The 22,772-nt window shown below is 32.7% G+C and overlaps 2 protein-coding genes and 1 long non-coding RNA gene across 5 annotated transcripts in view; 1 reads left to right on the top strand and 2 right to left on the bottom strand.

Annotated features, from left to right (window-relative positions):
* plxnb3 (plexin B3) overlaps window positions 1-4,552 on the bottom strand; it is a 192,456-nt gene extending 187,904 nt beyond the window's left edge. For both annotated transcript variants that reach the window (XM_087264222.1, XM_087264224.1), the window contains exon 1: window positions 4,344-4,552. The gene's annotated coding sequence lies outside the window, so the exon portion shown is untranslated. The remainder of the gene's footprint in view (window positions 1-4,343) is intronic.
* Window positions 4,553-6,132: 1,580 nt separating this feature from the next.
* On the top strand, window positions 6,133-8,004 carry LOC147842563 (uncharacterized). The gene is made up of 2 exons (XR_015497590.1): window positions 6,133-7,421; window positions 7,641-8,004. It is a non-coding gene; the product is annotated as an uncharacterized LOC147842563 (long non-coding RNA).
* A 7,808-nt stretch (window positions 8,005-15,812) lies between these two features.
* Window positions 15,813-22,772, bottom strand: part of abcd1 (ATP binding cassette subfamily D member 1) — a 36,667-nt gene continuing 29,707 nt past the window's right edge. Inside the window, exons 8-10 of one of the 2 annotated variants that reach the window (XM_087263665.1) lie at window positions 21,915-21,999; window positions 19,276-19,401; window positions 15,813-16,408 (exon numbers count right to left, since the gene is read on the bottom strand). In XM_087263665.1, coding sequence (XP_087119791.1) covers window positions 16,123-16,408; window positions 19,276-19,401; window positions 21,915-21,999 — 497 coding nt within the window. In that variant the 3' untranslated portion in view covers window positions 15,813-16,122. 2 annotated transcript variants of the gene reach the window in all.

The raw sequence follows: 22,772 nt of genomic DNA, 5'->3' as shown, positions 1-22,772 counted from the left end.
TGCTACTGTCCACCGGAGGTCGCGTTTCGGTCACGGACACATGCTTTGAGAGCCTTCCTGACTGAATGAATGAAACACGCTATCTTCCACCAAGGCAACACAGATAGCTCAAACATAATTGGCTAAACTGACAGTGGGTAGGTTAAAAGAACCAAAACAAAGACAGATGTTCCGACACGTAACATACATTACGTGTCGGCGAGAGGAATTCCGGGAGTTCTCCGGGAGACAGAACAATACGGTAGATGGGTCTAAATTATGGGAGACTCTCGGGAAAAACTCTTGGCAGGTATGACGTACACCAGGCATGAAGTTGGCGCGGACCAACGCACCTTCTCATGTTAATTTCATCGTTAGTAAATCCAAACGTGAGTGTAAAATCTGGTGTACGCAAAGTTTGTGCGTACACAGCATTGATATATGAGGCCGTTGGAGCTCAGCTGAATGATAAATTTAAGATATGAAATTGACCTGCATATGAATAATACCCAACTCAATCAAGACTTAGTGTTAAGATTTAAATGGGTATGCTGTTTTTATTGCAACCAGTTGTGATTGCACAATGCAGCTGTTAATCTGACCTCCGGGGTCATCAAATGCCCCTAAATTCAAGATTTTGATGCAAAAAAATGGACATGCATATGAATAATGCTCAATTCAATCAAGAAAACAATAACTTTTCTTTTTCCATTGGTCTTAGTATTAACTGTAGTTGATAAAGCTACAGAAAAGTCAAACTATTTAATTATTAATTTAAGCAAGATGCTAATGGTCTAATCCGATTCAATGATTTATGCTAAGCTAAGCTAAAAGTGCTCCTGGAGCTCAGCTGAATGGATTCAAAAATGATAAAACTCCACTGTTTAACACTAGAAGAGCTGTACAGTGAAAAGAAAAACAGATATCCTAAAAAAGTGAAGTGTTCCTTTAGATATGTAAACAAGTTCTTTGTTCTGTTCTGCACTGTAGCGAACAGTCCACAAATCTCCCATGCAGACAGATCCATTTCTGCATTCTCTCTGAACTAAACCGCTCGCTCCTTATAAGGCACTAAAGTTTTCTTGTAGGTGCAGAGAGTGGCATCTGCTGCACGCGCACCGACAGGTGGAGAGAGTCAAACGCTGACACGCCAAAGCTCACGTCTGCCTTCATTCACAGCGCTGAAACAACAAGATCTTCTTTGGCTTTGAGGCCGCCTAATTACTTCCACAAGAAATGTCATTTTATCATGAATGAACAAACTAGAGCTTAAAAAAACACTTTGAGCCACTTTGGCGTGCAAGAATGCAAACTATTCCCAACGTAAGAGCCTTACAGAGCACCCGATTAAGCATGAGAGCTCTGCATCTACGAGGGTCTATGTATGTAACATGGAAATGGACTGATATCCAGATTATCTATTGCATATTACACAGTAAAATGCATGTGGATGTATGAAAGAAACTCTATATTTAGTCTGACATGTCTTAGAAATCATTGCAAAAGTAAAAAGATTATCAAACGCCCCTAAATTTAAGATATGGGTGCAAAAAAATTACATGCATATGAATAATGCTCAATTTAATCAAGAAAACAATAACTTTTCAATTTTCATTGGTCTTTTTATTAACTGGAGAGTCAAACGAGATGCTAATGGTCTAATCTGATTCAATGACTTATGCTAAGCTAAGCTAAAAGTGCTCCTGTAAGACCTGGAGCTCAGCTGAATGATAAATTCAAGATATGGGTGCCAAAAAATGGACATAAAGCGCAAATCAATCAAGATTTAGTGTTAAGACTTAAATAGATATGCTGTTGTTATTTTAACCAGTTGTAAGTGTATAATGCAGCTGTTAATCTGACCTCTGGAGTCATTAAATGCCCTTAAATTCAAGATTTTGGGTGCTAAAATGGACATGCATATGAATAATGCTCAATTCAATCAAGAAAACAATAACTTTTTCATTTTCCATTGGTCTTAGTGTTAACTGTAGTCGTTGTAACTACAAAAGAGTCAAACGAGATGCTAATGGTCTAATCCAATTCAATGATTTATGCTAAGCTACGCTAAAAGTGCTCCTGCCAGACCTGGAGCTCAGCTGAAAGATACATTCAAGATATGGATGCCAAAAAATGGACTGCCATTTTTGGATAATGCTCAATTTAATCAAGAAAACAATAGCTTTTCATTTTCCGTCGCTGTAACTACAGAAGATTCACACAAGATGCTAATGGTCCAATCCGGTTCACTGATTTATGCTAAGCTAAGCTACAAGTGCTGCTGCAAGACCTAAAGCTCAGCTGAATGAGAAGTTCAAGATATGGATGCAAAAAATGGACATAATGCTTAAATCAATCAAGATTCAGTGTTAAGATTTAAATGGTTGTGCTGTTTTTATTCTAACTAGCTGTAACTGCATAATGCAGCTGTTATTCTCACCTCTGGGGTCATCAAATGCCCCTAAATTTAAGATTTGGATGCAAAAAATGTACATGCATATAAATGATGCTCAATTCAATTAAGAAAACAATAACTTTTTATTTTTCGTCGATGTAACTACAGAACAGTCCAACAAGATGCTAATGGTCTAATCTGATTCAATGATTTATGCTAAGCTAAGCTAAAATGCTGCTGCAAGACCTGAAGCTCAGTTAAATGATAAATTTAAGATATGAATGCCAAAAAAAATGGACCTGTATATGAATAATACCCAACTCAATCAAGACTTAGTGTTAAGATTTAAATGGGTATGCTGTTTTCATTGCAACCAGTTGCAATTGCATAACACAGCTGCTAATCTGGACTCTGGGATCATTAAATGCCCCTAAATTCAAGATTTGGGTGCAAAAAAAAATGGACATGCATATGAATAAAGCCCAATTCAAATTATGAAAACGATAACTTTTTATTTTCTATTGGTCTCAGTATTAACTGTAGTCGATGTCAGTACAGAAGAGTCAAACAAGATGCTAATGGTCTAATCCAATTCAATAATTTATGCTTAGCTACGCTAAAAGTGCTCCTCCCAGACCTAGAGCTCAGCTGAATGATAAATCCAAGATATGGATGCAAAAATGAACATAAAGCACAAATCATTCAAGATTTAGTGTTAATATTTAAATGGTTGTTCTGTTTTTATTTTAACCAGTTGTAATTGCACAATGCAGCTGTTATTTTGACCTCTGGGATCAGTTTAACAATCTGATGACCACCAGAAAGACCTTAAACAGCAAGTTTAACCATTCGGAGTGTGATGTTACATCTTAAACACCATGGGTGATCACCTTTGACCCCTTCACATTATTCAGTATGGCCCATATATCAAATATAAGATATGACTGATAAAAGTAAAGCACCATGTACTGACTGGACATTAATCAGTATGTGTCTTTTTAAACATGGGTTTGGCGTCTTATAATACTTTAATGTGCAAATATTGTATTACTTTATGTGAATGAATCATTCCAGCAGAAAACTACATTAATACAATGTAAAAAGTGATTAGTTACTTTTTGGTAAGTGATTGGATAAACCTGTTATAGCTTGGAACAATTGAGTTGGCTTAACTTATTTTTTATAATAGAAAATAGTTAATTTACTTTAGAAATTTAAGCCAATTTCTCAGCACAGGATTGCGACTAGAAGAGCATCGGCTGTGTAAAACATATGCTGGAATAGTTGGCGGTTCATTCTGCTGTGGCGATCCCTGATAAGTAAGGCAATAAGCAGAAGGAAAATGAATAAATAAATTAATGACTTTAAGGCAATGAGTCTACTCAGATTTTAAAGTAAAGTCAATTAAATGCTTTAAAGGCAATGGGTTTACTCGCTCATTTAAAGTAAAGTCAACAAATTGCTCTTTACACTTGTTTTTTTTTTTTTTTTTTAAATAAAGAGTTGGGTCAAGTATGGACAAACCCAAAGTTGGGTTATTTTGTTTATTATTATTATTATTAACTATTTTTTAAACTCTATTAAATTTGAAAGACTTTTTATTTGACACAGACTGCAATAATTCAAGAATAAAGATTATTTAATGTATTATTGTTGTCATGTACCTGTAACTTTAAGCTAAAACTTTCAGATGCAACAATTTAACTCTGCTAAAATGAATAAAAATATAAATTAAAATAAAACACAAAGTGTTTGAGTAATAAGACTTGGCATCCTAAATGAGCTGTAGTGTGTTGTGTTGTTTCAGGTTGATCAGAGTTAACCTGTTAGCTGAAAGTGGTGTAACTCTGCACTGACTGAAGACTCACAAACAACTCACATCAAACCACAAATGTCACATCAAACGCCAAATGTATCGCCGTGACGTCACACACGCGTGTGTGTGAGTGTGTGCATACATATGTCTTACCTTACGCAGTTCAGCTAGTTTCTTCAGTCTACCTGCTGCAGAAACACTTGAGCGCAGTCTGGGTTCGGTTTATGTGTGTCAAACATGGAAAAGTCCGGTCCGCCCGCGACTCCCGCTCCGGCTCTGATCTGCGCTGTTATTCCTGAAGCATCGGAACTTCCCGGAGAACCGACAGACGCGCAGCGCAACACGTGGATGAGTGAGAGAGTGAGTAAGAGAGAGAGAGAGAGAGCCTGAAACACAAGCTGAAAGTCATTTCCATTGGGATGAAACTGAGGGAGCGGTGCAGAAACACTGAACACAGAACCACAGCGACACCCGCCGGGCAATAATCAACACCTGTCCGCCGTTTCATCCTTTCATTCATCCTTCCATCCATCAATCCTTCTATCTTTCTCGATCTAGCTAGCAAACCTTTCAGTTTTTTGCTCAAACTATGTCCATCTATCTATCTATCTATCTATCTATCTATCTATCTATCTATCTATCTATCTATCTATCTATCTATCTATCTATCTATCTATCTATCTATCTATCTATCTATCTATCTATCTATCTATCTATCTATCTATCTATCTTAACCATGTCCAGTCATTCTGAAACAATCCATTCCATCAATCCATCATCCATCCATCCCATCAATCCATCTATCTATCTATCTATCTATCTATCTATCTATCTATCTATCTATCTATCTATCTATCTATCTATCTATCTATCTATCTATCTATCTATCTATCTATCTATCTATCTATCTATCTATCTTAATCATGTCCAGTCATTCTGAAACAATCCATTCCATCAATCCATCATCCATCCATCCCATCAATCTATCTATCTATCTATCTATCTATCTATCTATCTATCTATCTATCTATCTATCTATCTATCTATCTATCTATCTATCTATCTATCTATCTATCTATCTATCTATCTATCTATCTATCTATCTTAATCATGTCCAGTCATTCTGAAACAATCCATTCCATCAATCCATCATCCATCCATCCCATCAATCCATCAATCTATCTATCTATCTATCTATCTATCTATCTATCTATCTATCTATCTATCTATCTATCTATCTATCTATCTATCTATCTATCTATCTATCTATCTATCTATCCATCCATCCATCCATCCATCCATCCATCCATCCATCTCAATCATGTCCAGTCATTCTGAAACAATCCATCATTCATCCATCCATCCATCCACCCGTCCGTCCGTCCGTCCATCCATCCATCCATCCATCCATCCATCCATCCATCTATCTATCTATCTATCTATCTATCTATCTATCTATCTATCTATCTATCTATCTATCTATCTATCTATCTATCTATCTATCTATCTATCTATCCATCTCAATCATGTCCAGTCATTCTGAAACAATCCATCATCCATCCATCCATCCATCCACCCGTCCGTCCATCCATCCATCCATCCATCCATCCATCCATCCATCCATCCATCCATCCATCCATCCATCCATCTATCTATCTATCTATCTATCTATCTATCTATCTATCTATCTATCTATCTATCTATCTATCTATCTATCTATCTATCTATCTATCTATCTATCTATCTATCTATCTATCTATCTATCTATCTATCTATCTGCCTGTCTGTCTGTCTGTCTATCTATCTATCTATCATATCGAGCCATTCTGAAACAATCCATCCATCCACCCATCTATGAGAGTTTATGTTCTGAGAAAGTTCAGAAGTCCTCTTGCTTAGGGAACACTGCTATAAAAGGCGGCGCATCAATCGAGAGATGTTTTCAGGAGGAAATGTTTTATTTAACTGCAGCGATACATTTTGAATAATTCACGCAAATGTGCAAAGGCTCCAATATTGAATCAATAACATTGCATTCGCTCGTATCAAAGAGAAGAAAACACAACACAAGAAACGGTTTGTGTCAAATGTTAGTTTCCAAAGTCTTACAAAGGTTCATGGCAATGAAAAGATCCATTTGTGGTTCGGGATACAAAAAAAATCACTGTGCAAAAATAATAAACTCTCACAATATTAAAGATTTAAAAGAGAAATACCAACATCATATTACAAATGTTGTGGACAGAATTGTCTTTTTGCGTGGAAATTGCTTTGTGAGCAGTAATTAAATGTTACAATCATCTTTTCATGTGATTGACCTTCTAAAGTCAGCTCACCAACATTCAAAGGCACTTAATGAATTATTACATAAAGGGCTGAAATTGTAAGGAAATGTCTCAGTTGGAAGAGGTCTCGTTAATGTTCAGATTAACTATTAGTGGTCATCACCCTACAACCAATACAAATAACAGGTTTTAGACGGCATCACCTTGGGCTAAATTAGAAAATGATTTAATCATGGCGTGTCCGTCGGCGCTCCCTCAGGCCCTGCGCTCGGATCAACACAATCAGGCTCTTTTTATTTTTTACATTCCTATCAAATCTTCCCGCTGGCTTTTTGTACAAATTAGTGCATAAAACTTTAATTATTAGAAAAAACATAAAAGATCTCAACTAATTGACATAATTAGGGATTGAGATTAAACTCGTGTCTGTCTTATGAAGATGAACGATTCATTTCATTTGAAGTGAAAAATTGAACTAATTTAAAGTGAAAGTATTTCTTTTAAGGTGCTTAAGAATTTTTTTTTTTAGCATGGATTTAATTAAAAGGGTAATTGCATTATTTTTATCTCACAATTCACTTTTTTCCTTGCAATTGCACATTTGTAAATTTGTAATTGTAAGATTATATTTCACAATTCAAATTATTAATAATATTGTTATTATTATTATTATTTAATTAAAATTATAAAGTCACACCTTTGCAATTAATTACTTTCCTTAATTTAGATTTTATTTGGACTTTTTACCCACAACTAGCGACTTTTCTGAATTTTTAAAAGTGATTATTTTGCAATTACGAGTGCTGCAATATTTTAAAAAGGTAATTGTATTTTTTTTAATTAAAATTCTTTTATTATTGCATTTTTTTACCTCAATTTCTATTTTTTATTATAGTTACAAAGCTTTTCTTACAATTGACACTTTTTTCATTGCAATTGCAAAGTTGTACATTTGTTTTCATTACATTTTTTTAGACCTTTGCAATTAATCATATTGATTATTTTCCATTTTATTTGGACTTTTTCCCTTCACAATTAAGTACTTTTCTGAATTTCTTTTAAGAAGTGAATATTTTGCGATTATGAGTGATGCAATGTTTTTAAAAGGTAATTGTGTTTTTATTCAAATTCTTGCACTTTTTTCATACATGTAGCAATTGCAAAGTTGTCCATTTGTTTTTATCATTAATTATATTCCTTATTTTCCATTTTATTAAGACTTTTCCTTCACAATTAAGGACTTTTCTGAATTTAAGTTATTGTTTAGCAATTATGAGTGATGCAAAGTTTTATAAAGGTAATTATTTTATTAACATTTATGTATTTTTTCTCACAAGCTTACACCTTTGCAATTAATTATATTCCTTATTTTCATTTTTTCCTTCAAAATTAAGGACTTTAGTACATTTCCTTTATTATTTTGCAATTTCGAGTGATGCAATATTTTAAAAAAAAAAAAAAAAGTGTTTTTTATTATTATAAATATTATTTTCCCCTTCAGAATTCTTAGTTTAAACCTAAGATTTTAATTTGTTTTTTCTCTTGGAATTTTGAATTTGTCATGCAATTCTCAATTGTTTTATTGAAATTTTAATTTCACGTTTGTTTTTTTTTTTTGTTTAGTTGTTTTCACAAATAAAGACTTTTCTGAAATTTCTTTTAATAAGTGATTATATTGCAACTACGAGTGATGCAATATTTAAAAAAATGTAATTGTGTTTTTTTAGTAATATTAATTATTATTGCACTTAAGTTATCTCACAATTAACACTTTTTTCATTGCAATTGCAAAATGAAAAGTTGTATAATTGTTTTCAATAAAATGTCAAGCTTACACTTTTGCAATTAATTATATTTTTCATTTTATTTGGACTTTTCCTTCACAACTACTTTACTGAATTTCTTTTAAGAAGTAATTATTTTGCAATAACGAGTGATGCACTATTTTTAAAAATAACTGTTATCTTAATCCCATCCTTACATTTTTTTCTCACAATTTTTTTCTCACAATTCACTTTTTTTTTTTGAAATGGCAAAGTTGTACATTTGATTTCATAAAAATTTCAAGCGTACACCTTTGCAATTGATTATATTCCTTATTTTCTATTTTATTAATGAAGGACTTTAATGAATTTCTTTTAAGAAGCCAATATTTTGAATTATGAGTGAAACAATTTAAAACAAGGTAATTGTGTTTTTTTATTATCATTATTATTATATGTTATAATTATGATTTTTCCCCTTCTCAGCATTCATAGTTTAAACTCAAGATTTGAACTTTTTTCTTTTGGAATTTTGAGTTTGCATCTTGCAATTTAGACGTTTTTCTTGAAATTTTAAGCTTACATCTAACTGTTTTGTGTTTTACTTCCTCTAAATTCATTTCAGACATTAATATTTAGCAATTTCGAGTGATAATAGATAAAGGTAATTGTGGGTTATTTAAAAATATATATATATTTAAAACTATTTAAAAATATATATTGTTAGTTTACTTTGCAATTTCAACTTTTTTGTCTTGGAAGTTTGAGTTTATATCTTTTTTTTACTCAGAATTCTGAATTTACACCTCACAATACAGTTTTAAATACAAAAATAGGTAACACTTTACAATAAGGTTCATTAGTTAATGCATTTACTAACATGAACTAATCATGAACCACACACGTACAGCATTTAATTAATCATAATTGAACATTTACTAATGCATTATTAACATCCAAGTCCATGCTTGCTAACATTGGTTAATGCACCATGAGTTAACATGAACTAACAATGAACAACTGTATTTTCGTTAACTAACATGAACAAATACAGTAGTAAATGTATTGTTCATTGTTTGTTCATGTTAGTAAATGCATTAATTAACATTAACTAATGAACCTTATTGTAAAGTGTGATCTAAAAATACAACTCTAATTCTGATTTATTTTTTATTTCCCAACTTTGAATTCTTAGTTTTTATTGTTTGTTTTTTTAATTTCTCAATCATTTGCAATCATTCACAAATTGCAATTGCGAGTTTACATCTTAAAATTCTTAATTTTGTCCTTGAAATTTTCAAAACTGCAAAATAACTCAAAGAATTGTCGTAATTACCAATAGAAAACAAGCTTCCATAACTATTTCCTGATTATTTAATGCTACTAAAAAAAGCTACATTTCAAAATTATAACCTCAAATTCACCACAATTATATAATGTAAAATACTTTCACTACTGGGACACTCAAATACGCACATACACCGCACTCATGTGCATGCAAGTGTGCTTACTGTCCAAATATCTCCTTGTACGGGATAAAAACGAAAGGCGTTTACCATCTACAGCGATGACAAATTCACCCTTTTAGATTCTACATTAAAGAATGGCACGGATTTGAGCTTCAGCACTTATGGAGACTCTTTAGAAGTTTGAAAATACCAACAGATACAAAACAGCAGTGCCCAAAAGCCGACTGTCACCCTTTCCCTAAAGACACACACTCACAGACGCCTGGGTCCTGCAGATTTCCAGAGAATTCTTCAGAGAACAGCGATAACGAGCTCCACCAACAGCTTTCATAGGTGCTTTCATCATCGACCGCACCTGGTGGAGCTGGCAGATGTGTGCCAAACACCCCCCTTCAAAACACACGCACACACTCTCTCCGCATTGTCTGTGTACAGTTAACAAAAGCTTTGAAGTGTGCATTTTCTGTCTACAAACTAGAGATGGGAAACGGATCCCGGTTTTGATTCCGTAACAGTTCTAAGAGTAGAGAATTATTAAAAAAACAATGCTGCTGAATTCAAGATCCTATACAGTGCTCAGCATATATGAGTACACCCCTCACAAATCTCTCTTTTAAATTCATATTTTTATTAGAAAGCTATACAATATTATATTTGTGCATATTACATTAGATTAGTCAGTACTGAAGACAAATCTGGAGCTTATCTAACAAAATAACTTATAATAACGGTCCAAAAACTACTATACTCAAATTTATGTGTTAGAGAAAAATATTAAATATAAACTTAAAAAGTGGATAAATGAAGAGAAGCAAAAAAAAGGGAATTTTTTGCAATATTTTGAATGAATGTAATTGTGCTATCTTTCAATTTCTTAATATGTTTGGTGACTAAAATATTATTTTAATAAATATATTTGTTTAATAAATCTGTTTTGTTTAAATGCACCAACATTGCCTATATAGTCACTGAGAAATGGATACAAATATTTATTTTTAAAATGAGGTGTACTCATTTATGCTGAGCACTGTAAATGCCTGCTGTCACACTATAAATCAAGATTTAGGCTCACATTTTTAACACATTTGGTTAAATATTTCCATAACCAAATGTACAGTATTTTTAGTAGTTGCCATATCAGCACTGCACCGTAAAAAATATCCCTTAATTAGCAGTTTTGCATATTTTGTGATTCGTGTTTTCATTTTTCCCTGTGTATTTCTCCTTTTGAATTGCATTATGTGATCTTGATCTTTCTTCCAACAACTATTAACCTTGAAAAGTTTTAAAAAGTGACTTTTGTTAATATTTTTATTAGTTTAATTTAATATGTTGTTTGGGTTGGTGTTGTATATTACGCTACAAAAACTGTACATAAAATATTGCAATAAACTGCTAGTATATTTTCTGTTATTTCACAGACTTATTTCTCTATATTTTATTTCTTATTCATTATATTATTTCAAACTACTAGCATGTCAATAGCCATGTTTCCATCCAAAAAGGCGAATTAAATTTATGCACAAAACTGGATTATCGCATAAAAGACGTGCGAATAAAGCAGCGTTTCCATCCAAAAAGTCAAAGAGAACAAAATCGCCACTTCCTAATAAACTGGCACCAAATATCAACAGTAAAAATGCAATTTACAGCAGTAGATGAAGCTGTGTCAATCTTTTCCTTATTTAATAAATGGCTTGCACCTTAGAAGACGATGCCGACACACACAGAATGCCTGGTGGCGTGTAAAGTTGTAATACGCAGAGCATAGACGCTCTTGATACTGAAGGTCATTAATAATATTATGACACCCTACAGAAACAATTAAGATGTACTGAAACGGATACTGAAACGGTTAAGGTGTTTTAGAATGACCAAAACAACATTTCAGATGTTTTACAGTGTGTTCAGCTGTAAAACATTTTTATCATCACACGATCTCCTGTAACAAAACCACATGACCTTTTTTTTTTTAATGCGCATACTGGAATTTGGGTGGTAAAAGTGTTTCCATCGCAGTTTATGCGCATCTTTTCTTATCGAATAAAAAGTTTATCCTACTCAGTTATGCTCATATGTTTTTATGCACAATTTCAAAGTTGTTGTGCATCTTGCCATTTCCATCAACCAATTTTTATTGTGCATATTTGAAATGCAAATAAAAATAGGTGGATGGAAATGTAGCTAATAAAAGTCACCGTGTTAAACTGTAGAGTTGAATTTTCAACTTCAAAAGTTGACAGAGGAGAGATCAAGCTCCCGTCATGCAATTCACAACCATAAATCAACGGAAATGACTTCACAGGAATCACAAAATAAAAATAACTGTTAATTAACAGAGTAAAAGTACATTTGTTTATTGTCGGCATTCAATTAAATGTGGCAAAAGTCAATATCTGTCTGAAGTATATAGACTGTATTCAATAACAATTATTGGATGAAAGAGCAGGTTCAAATTGCCATGTATATGGTGCTTTATTTGTTTAGTTTTTTTATCTTGCTCAAATAATGTTTAAAAAAAGTCTCTTTCTAATTGATTAAATTAAATTATAGTAGTCTACAAGTTTCTTAAACTTTTGAAACTCTAGGTTAGATAGATTTTTTGACAACTTATAATTAAACTTAACAAATATTTTTTGCATTCTAAATCATTTGAATTGGAATTCTGCATTCTGTTTCTTTATTTATCTTGCCAAAATAAATGTAAATAAAACAACATCTCTTTATAATAAATAAAGTAAGTAATATTTATTATTTACCTTTATTTATTATTTATTTATTATTATTATTATTTAACTTTTATACGTTTTTTTTCTTTCTGTTGAACACAAAAGAAGATATTTTGAAGAAATCTGAAAAGCTGTAACCCCTGACTTTCATAGTATTTCAAAACAAATACTATGGAAGTCAATGGTTACAGGTTTTCAGCTTACTTCAAATGATCTTCTTTTGAGTAAGAAGAAAGAAACTTGTAAAGGTTTGGTACAAGTAAAGAGTGAGTAAATAAATGATGACATAGTTTTTCTTTTTTAGTGAACTATCACTTTAAGGTGTCTCTCTTATGTGTGTTTTGCATATGCTATAAACGTGTTTCTTCGGAATCACTGATGGAATGCAAATGTTCTAGAACTGTTAACGGAACCAAACATCCTTAAACTAACCAAAACAAAAATGAGCAGCTTCTGATTAAATCTCTGATTCCCAACACCAGACACATTATTAACCTGATGCATGCATCTAAAACATACAGTTGAAGTCAGAGTTATTAGTCCCCCTGTAAATGTTTTCCCCCAAACACATTTGAAAACATAATAGTTTCTAATATTTCTAACATTTCTAATAACTGATTTCTTTTATCTTTGCCATGATGACAGTAAATATTATTTTACTAGATATTTTTTAAGCTACTAGTATTCAGCTTAAAGCGACATTTAAAGGCTTAACTACTGTAGGTTAATTAGTCAAGTTAGGGCAATTAATAAGTTATTGCAGTGTTTCCTCTAGGATCATTTCCAGCTGTGGTGGCAGGCTTTTTTCACGGATCTTCCAACTACCTATGGCGTTATTTTTCAAACATCGTGAGCGCAATATCACAAGTTGAGATCGCATTCATGTAATACGAGCATGCAAATGTCTTTGCTTGTGAGCCAATTCCCTCTGTTTGGCAACAAAACTTTATTCACGCACTCAAATATACCCTGCTCAAGCACAGATTTTCTTGTGCGCTCTCAAATTCACCATATTCTTTGCATACGAGCCGGCACAGCCATTTCAATCTTTTTAGCTCGAGACTTCCAGTCTCATTGACTTCCATTCATTTTTATGTTGTGTTCACATCAGACGCGAATAAATCGTGCTATTTGCGCATAAATAAATTCGGGCAGGGCTTCTATCTGTCCAGAGACTCTAGCTTCATTGCTAAATGGCTAACATAGATTTTATTGAGAGAATAGCCATGTTTATGTGCTTTATGAAGGCTGAAAAACAGTGTTGATTCGTTTGTAGCTGTGTCTGAGTCCACTAGATCCTTCCAAAGGAGCTGAGCCCTGTCGAACTATTGTCGGTGCGAGCAGGAGGATTTTCCCCCAGGGCACCAATAACAGGCACTATGTCATAATCAGGCTCCCTAAAGAGCAAGCTCATGATTGGGTAACACGGCGCAAATATCCATTAAAGTTCAGATTTTTGAACTTGAGCAATTTGCGCTCAACATGCAATATGCACATCAATTGCGCAAAACGCTCATCACGCGCTGCTTCATTCACGCGAATCGCGTCATTTGCGCCACCTTATTGCGCAGGATATCTATTTGCGCATTTGCATTGACTTAACATGTAAATCACTCGCGCTTGACACTTCCTCCGCATCTGGTGTGAACGCAGCATTAGATGTTAAAAACAGCTCTTTACACTGCTTGATGTTGCAAACTGATATTTTTAAAATATATTATTCTATTTTGTCTGTATAGTCATACAAACACTTGTTTGTAGACCAAGTAGTTTGACCGTTTTTCGTGTTTTATTATTCCTAGTCATTTCTCTCCTAGGCAACTGATTTGGAAGTTCTAAATCAATCGAAAAAACAAGCGCATTTTGTGCGTTTATGTAGTGATTATGTCTCCAACATTTATTAGATTTGCTAGGAATATTTATGAATGTCTCTAATAGACCTACAGAACGGCATTGATGAAGTAAAGTGAAACGGCTATAAACTCCAGATAAAGTCATTGAATGCAGAACCACAGACCTTTATTAATAAAGTCTTTCGGATGAGATGGTCGATAAAAATCCCAGGATGTCCTACGAAAAAGAGTAGGGATTTAACCCCGGCATCCTGGCCAAATTTGCCCACCGGCCTCTGTCCATCATGGCTTCCTAACCATCCCCATATCATAATCGGCTTCATCACTGTCTCCTCTCCACCAATCAGCTGGTGTGTGGTGTGTGGTCTGGCGCAATATGGCTGCCATCGCGTCATCCAGGTGGATGCTGCACACTGGTGGTGGATGTGGAGATTCCCTCTATTGTTTAAAGTGCTTTGAGTGTCTAGAAAAGCGCTGTACAGTATAAATGTAAGAAATTATTATTATTAATAATAAATAAATTATTATTTTGGAAACTGTGTTCATCATAACTGAAAGCTATGTCATGTTTGCTGGCCTCAGGCATGGCACAACCCTGTCAGTCAGTCAGTCAGTCAGTATGTAACCTTAAAGGTAGGGGTGTGAACCTACACTGGTCTCATGGTACGGTTCGGTTACGATTATTATGCCATCGATTCGGTTTAATTCGATATCTCGGTGCATTGACGAAGCTTTCCATACATAATTAAGATTTTTTCTCCACAACAAAAGAAATAAATTGTATTCAAATTTGTGAATATATTAATATATTATTTGTAATACGATTTTGTCAGCCGGGTTACAGTTTATATGCGCATAATGCATGGTTATCACAGGTAATCCATAAGACACAGTGGAAAAAATTGCACCTTAGGCACGCTTGTGTCTGGATCCATAAATATCGCTTGAACAGCCAAGAGGAGAGGAAAAGTTACGAACCACGAACACCCAAGCAGGTCAGATGCCCAAAGTGAGGGAGAGTTTTACAGCATTTCTCCCAAGTAGTGAAATTGCGGCTGATGCTGTATACTTTCTTTAGTGTCAATGAAAGACTGTCCAGTAAACTCGCAAGCAGTGAAATGTGCACAATTATCTGCTTTTTAGTATTAGGAGCGTTTTATTTACTCGCCCTCGCCTCCTTCGCCATAGTATTCCTCGACATCGAACATTGAAGATAAATAACGTCAGTACGTAATAATCGGTTAGGATCTGTTATTGAACCAATATCGAATTGTCTGCATCTGCATCGCGGTGCACTGAAGAAACAATTCATTTATCACCTCTACTTAAAGGTTGCATGAATAACGCACAGTACTACTACGATTACAAAAAATTAGCTCTATTTTAATTTACTTACATTTTAAAACATTTTGGTGTGATTATAACTTGCTATAAAAAAACAGGAACGAACGAATGTTTTGAATGAGAAGATGTAATGTAGCCTTGGTGGGAATACATTTTCGTGTGGCGCCCTGTCATGGAAGAATGAATGTAGCGGAAACCATGTATTGTATTACAGTGGTTTGTTCTGTAAACAATCAGAAGAGAATTTTGCTTAAGTGGGCTAAAAATATTGACCTTAAAATGTTAATAAAATCTGCTTTTATTCTAGCCGAAATAAAACAAAAAAATTATCGAAAATACAGTGAAAAATTCCTTGCTCTGCTAAACATCACTTGGGAAACATACATAAAAATCTAATAATTTTGACTTCAACTGTATGTAGGCAGATATATGCACACACACAAACTCTCACACCTGGCCTGCAACACACATCTGTCATCTGCCTGCAAATCACTCCATAAGGTCTTTCTCTTTCCCAGCAGACTGTACATCTCTCTCCGTCTGCTTCTCGTCCTCCTCCTCGTCCTCCTCCTCGTCCCCTGGGGTCGGCAGGCTGCTGTCCTCCCCCAGAATCCGGCACAGCTCTGTCAGCCGCTGCTGCATCTTGGGGATTCCTGAGAGCTGGGTCTCCAGTCGGATCTTCTCGTCCTGCAGGGAGATACGTGTGGAGGCGTCCAGCTTCTCGAAGCGCCAACCGCCCTCGCCGTCGAACTGCAGCAGGTGCGAGTGGTACTTCCTGAGCAGAAGAAGTTCAGCTTTAAATGAATGACTGCACACGTGGGCTTGTCATGAATTCTTGGAATGTTTTAAAGTACTATAGAGCTAAGACATATCTTTTACATTTATTATCATGTGTTTACATTTATTTTACAATTCCAGTACTATGAAGATAATAGAGAAACATATTTTACATGTATTATTATTTATATTATAATAAAATCATTGTATTTATTCATTTTTTACTTATTTATACAGTTGAGGTCAAAATTATTAGCCCCCCCCTTTGAATTTCTTTCTTTTTTTAATATTTCCCAAATGATGTTTAACAGAGGAAGGAAATATTCACAGTATGTCTGATAATGTTATTTTTTCTTCTGGAAAAAGTCTTATTTGTTTTGTTTTTTTTTAGAATAAAAGCAGTTTTTAATTTTTTAAAAGCCATTTTAAGGTCAAAATTATTAACACTTTTAAGCTAATTGTTTTTCGCGATATTCTACAAACCAAACCATCGTTATACAATTACTTGCCAAATTACTCTAGCCTGCCTAGTTAACCTAATTAACCTAGTTAAGCCTTTAAATGTCACTTTAAACTGTATAGAAGTGTCTTAAAAATATCTAGTCAAATATTATTTACTGTCATCATGACAAAGATAAAATAAATCAGTTATTAGAAATGACTTATTAAAACTATTACATTTAGAAATGTGTCTTCTCTCCGTTAAACAAAAATAAGGGGAAAAATATAATTAATAATTTATTAATTCTGACTTCAACTGTATGTATGTGTGTGTGTGTGTGTGTGTGTGTGTGTGTGTGTGTGTGTGTGTGTATATATATATATATGTATGTAATTTATTTTAGAATTTATTTATACAATACAAGATATTTTTTTACATTAATCATTATGTAGTTTTATTTTATTATTTACACAATTCTTAGAAAGCTTTCCAGTACTATAGAGATAAGAGAGAGGCATAATTTACATTTATTATTATTTATTGTTATTAATTATTTTTTACAATTATTTTAGTATATAATATTGTATTATTATAAATTTTTTGTACAATTCTTGGAAAGTTTTCCAGTATTATGGAGAAAAAAAAAGAAAGACATTTTACATGTATGTGTTGTATTTACTTTCTTATTATTTAATTATATATATATATATATATATATATATATATATATATATATATATATATATATATATATATATATATATATATATATATATATATACATATAATTATTTTATAATTTATTTATACAATACAAGACATATTTTTACATTTATTATTATGTTTTTTACTTTATTATTTTTACATTTATTTTTGCAAATATATTTAATTTAATTTATTAATATATTAAATTTATTTATTTATTTATTCTGAACAAAAGCTCTGTTTACACTTGGTATTAAAATGTATTTCATTAAATTGATATAGGTATCAAACTTTCATTACTATTAATTGCTGAAGATTTTATCAGGATATAAGTTATTATGACCTAAAGTAAGCTACAAAAAAGATTATTTTAACAATGCTAATAACCAAAAAATGCTTTAATATTACTTTATTGTTTATACTTGTTAAAATTAAACAAATGTTTTTAAAAAAATTACATTGCAAAGGGATGATTAATTACAAAAAATAACAGAAAGATCTCTCACTAGCAAATGTTATTTATGTATTCAAATCAAGAAAGCGAGAAATAGCCAAAATATAGCTATAAATAATAATATAAACAATTTAAAAAATACAAGTGAATTTTATTAGTTTTTAATATTTAATTCGCTATTAACAAAGACATTAACATCCCCTAAAATTAAGAAATGCTTTTAATCTTGTCGTTACACTGACTTTAGTTAAATTAACTAATGTAACCAATTGATCCTTGCTGAACAGAGGAATCCTTTTCTTGAGTGGGAAGCGATCTTATATACAGTTGAAGTCAGAATTATTAGCCCTCCTGTATATTTTTCCACAAATTCTGTTTAACGGAAAGCAGATTTTTTTCAACACATTTCTAAACATAATAGTTTTAATAACTCATCTCTAATAACGGATTTATTTTATCTTTGCCATGATGACCGTAAATAATATTTTACTAGATATTTTTCAAGATACTAGTTTTCAGCTTAAGATGCAATTTAATGGCTTAACACTAGGCTAATTAGGTAAATCATTGTATATTGATGGTTTGTTCTGTGGACTATCAAAAAAAAATCTTAGGGGGGCTAAAAATATTAAACTTAAAATGCTTTTTAAATAAATTAAAAACTGATTTTATTGTAGCCGAAATAAAACAAATAAGACTTTCTCTAGAAGAAAAAATATTATAGGAAATACTGGGAAATATTCCTTGCTCTGATAAACATAATTTGGGAAATATTTAGAAAGAAATGCACAGTAGGGATAATAATTCTGACTTCAACTGTATGTTCAGAATTGCTTAAAGAGTTGCTTACACCCTTGCACTCGTTCTCTAAATCCCATGATTCAAAAGTAGAAAGTGGCTGGTTTTTCAGACAGATTATAAAGCAAAGTCTATTCCCCTGACTCTTTTTTTGTGCCTAGAGCCAAGGTGTTTTCACCTATTTATGATTTTATGCTATGCTATTCAGCACCTTTAACAACCCATTATCACAGCTCTGCTGGAGAACTAGTCTGGGTGGTCCAAGACAGCACTTTTGTGTTGTGAATATTAAAGCATGTCTACTCAGATAGCACATCAAACCATCTACTTCAAAACCAGCCAGAAAATCCTGTTTTCCATCATACCAGCCCTTTAATCTTATGTTTAGGATTCAGGAACAGGAATACATGGCTATTTTCTGGTAATAAACGAAGTGCTGTTCATTTTCATACGATTCAAAACCCACCAGAGAGAAGGACGGTGAGTAATGGAGAGGAGCGAAATCCCGGCATCCTTTGCGGCTTCAAAGATTTTGCCCTCCACATCAATACTCACAGCGCTCGTGCACTCATCCAGGAGGGCGTACTGAGGCCTGTTAGAGATAAACCACAGATTTATCAGCCTTAAACACACAACTTCTTGAGGACTTTTTTAAACAGACTTAAAAGCAGCAGTTCGCGGTTGAATTGTTTAATTTTTTATATTCCCGCTTTCTCTTTTCCATTAATAAATATCTGAGCGCTTCTAAAATAATCTCCCCTAAAGCAGCCGCTCGCTTCAAATGCAAAGTGAGCTGTATAGATTGCAGAAACACCCACTGAATCTCCTGTTAAATTCTAATAGCGTTCAGTAATTGAATATTTATCAGTTGGGTGGCTTTAAGGAAACCACGAGCAAATTATTATTCCATGTATCGCAATTTAGCATCTTCAAAGTGTTATTTTGTTTCTTTCAGAGAGGAGAAGTGTTTCTAGCCATTATCTTGAGCAACTAAAAGATCATTACTGGGAAAATATCCTAATTATAACTTTTATTCTATTGTGGTATTAACTCGGATTTAAAGAGATGTCAGTTCAGGATTACATTGTGAAAAATAAAACACTTTTCTTACTTGGAGTTTTTGTCATGTTTTAGACCAAATATCTAAAATATCAATCAAGAGGCATCTTGTAGACAAATAAAAAAACATTGTTTTGTTTTCAGATATAATAAATTTGATATTAGATTAAATTAGATGTACAGGTACAAGACAACAAAATGCAGTTTAGTTCTACCCAGGAGTGCAATAGCAGCAAGTGCAGGATACAGGTATGAGTGCAATTATAGAAAAACTATGATTATAATTAAAAAACTAAATTATGTGCCACTTGGGTCTTTTTTTATATCGAAAACAAAATAATTTTGCTAATGCCATTGGCTGATATTTTGCTTTAAAGAAAAACACAAAAATGCATTTTTTTATTTATTTATCTTATTATCATATATATATATATATATATATATATATATATATATATATATATATATATATATATACATATATACATACATACATACATACATACATACATACATGCATGCATGCATACATACATACATACATACATACATACATACATACATACATACATACAATAATGATATTTCTTATTATTTATTTATTTATTTATTTATTTATTTATGTATACAATACAAGACATTTTTTTACATTTATTTTCATTTTATTATATTTTTACAATTAAAAAATATTTTTTAATCCGGTACTATGGAGATAAGAGAGAGAGATTTTTATTGTTATTTTATGTATTTTTTATTTATTTTATTTATTAGTAATTAATAAAATTAGTTTTTCCTTTAAAAAAGCTTTTTTTGTAATTTTTGACTATATATTTACTATATATTTGACTTGATATTTCGGCTTTTGCTGCCAAAGGCAAGTGGCGTTTAGAGGCTTTTGCATACAAACTGCTATTTCTGAATGGAAAGCATTTTTTTGAAGCAAAAATATTTGTTGAACATGTAGTATGTGCTTAAAGCATTCGCTAAATATCATTAGCCAGCCTGATCTCAAGAGAAAACGTAAGTTTTTTACGTTTTGCCAGTTTAGTGGCTAATTCGTATGAATTCGTACAAGTTCAGTCGTATGAAATTGTACGATTTTAAAAAGAAGGCGTGGCACCTAACCCCACCCCTAAACCCAACCGTCATTGGGGGATGAGCAAATCGTACTAAAATGTACGTATTAGATCGTACGAATTTATACAAATTAGCCACTAAATAAAAAAGATACGAATTGCCGTGAGATTGTGTTGCATTAGCTCATTTTTGGCGGAAGTGGCGTTTAGCGGCTTTTGCATCTGTACTCTTCAAATAAATGAATATATAAATATAATATTATAATATTTGCAATAGGGCGAGGCAGTGGCGCAGAAGGTAGTGCTGTCGCCCCACAGCAAGAAGGTAGCTGGGTCGCTGGTTCGAACCTCGGCTCAGTTGGCGTTTCTGTGTGGAGTTTGCATGTTCTCCCTGCCTTCACGTGGGTTTCCTCCGGGTGCTCCGGTTTCCCCCACAGTCCAAAGACATGCGGTACAGGTGACTTGGGTAGGCTAAATTGTCCGTAGAGTGTGAGTGTGTGTGTGAATGTGTGTGCGGATGTTACCCAGAGATGGGTTGCGGCTGGAAGGGCATTTGCTGCGTAAAAACTTGCTGGATAAGTTGGCGGTTCATTCCGCTGTGGCGACCCCAAATTAATAAAGGGACTAAGCCGACAAGAAATTGAATGAATGAATAAATAAATATATGTATGTATTACATTTATATTAATAATATTTATGTATTTATTTATTTACTTTTACAAATGCTTCCTGGTTTAGGGAATATTTAGATATTTGGGCTAGAAACAAAAAAAAAAAAAAACAGTCAGTAAGAAAAAAAAAGTAACAAAAGCAGTTTTTCCTTTAAGAGGAATATATACATACCTTCCATAACATACATTCCATACATAATTTAAAACAAACAGTCAGTAAAACAGATCACATATTTATTATTTAATTAGGACTAAATTAAATTATTTAATTAATCAAAATGTAAGTATCGGTGACGTACTTATGGTAAAACATCCTTGCCATGCCCATCCGCTGCTTCTCTCCTCCAGACAACACGTCCTTCCAGTCGCTCACTGCATCCCAGCCTGAAAATATCATCTTAATTATATTAAAAATGTTTAAATAGTACAAATTATAATTTTGTTTACTACTAATACAGCTTTGCTTATTCAGTATTCCTAAATCATTTAAACATGCATTATTAATTATGTTATTAATATTTGATCTAAAAAATCTGTTAGTTCAACACATTACATCAAGTACAGTAAATGTGCAGCGCTTGCTTTTTTTAGTGACACGCATGAATCAGATTGTGTGAAATTAGATTGTGTGCATTTTACCAAAACATTTGCAAAAACAGTAGTATTATGAAATAATGTTTAATAATTTTCCAAAAATACTTTTTAAATAATTTGTACATTTTTATTTTTTAACAATTAAAAAAAATGTACGCTGGTAAAATAAAAGTAGACGTTAATAAACAGGAATTAGATGAAAATGTGATTTCATGTAATTAGATGAAAATTTAATACATTAGATAATGTTTGAAAGATGCATTTAATCCAAAAAATTGCAACAGTATTATTATGAAATATTTATAAACTTTCAATAAATAATTTGTAATCAAGCTTATATCTAGTACATGGTTTCCGCGACATTCATTCTTCCATGGCGGAGGCCAGGGCAACATTGATCCCGCCACGGCTACATTACAACTTCTCATTCAAACATTAAGTCGTTTTTTTTTTATAGCGGGTGATAAACGCACCAAAACGTATTAAAAGGTAAGTGAATTATAACAGCGCAAACTTTTCTGTAACCATAGTAGTGCTGTGTCTTATTTTTTAAACCCTTTAAG

This window comes from Danio rerio, chromosome 8, assembly GCF_052040795.2.
Source record: "Danio rerio strain M-AB ecotype USA chromosome 8, GRCz13ab, whole genome shotgun sequence".
In the NCBI taxonomy this organism is placed as follows: domain Eukaryota; kingdom Metazoa; phylum Chordata; class Actinopteri; order Cypriniformes; family Danionidae; genus Danio; species Danio rerio.
The sequence above is the reverse complement of the archived record's forward strand: the minus strand, read 5'-3'. Positions and strand labels throughout refer to the sequence as shown.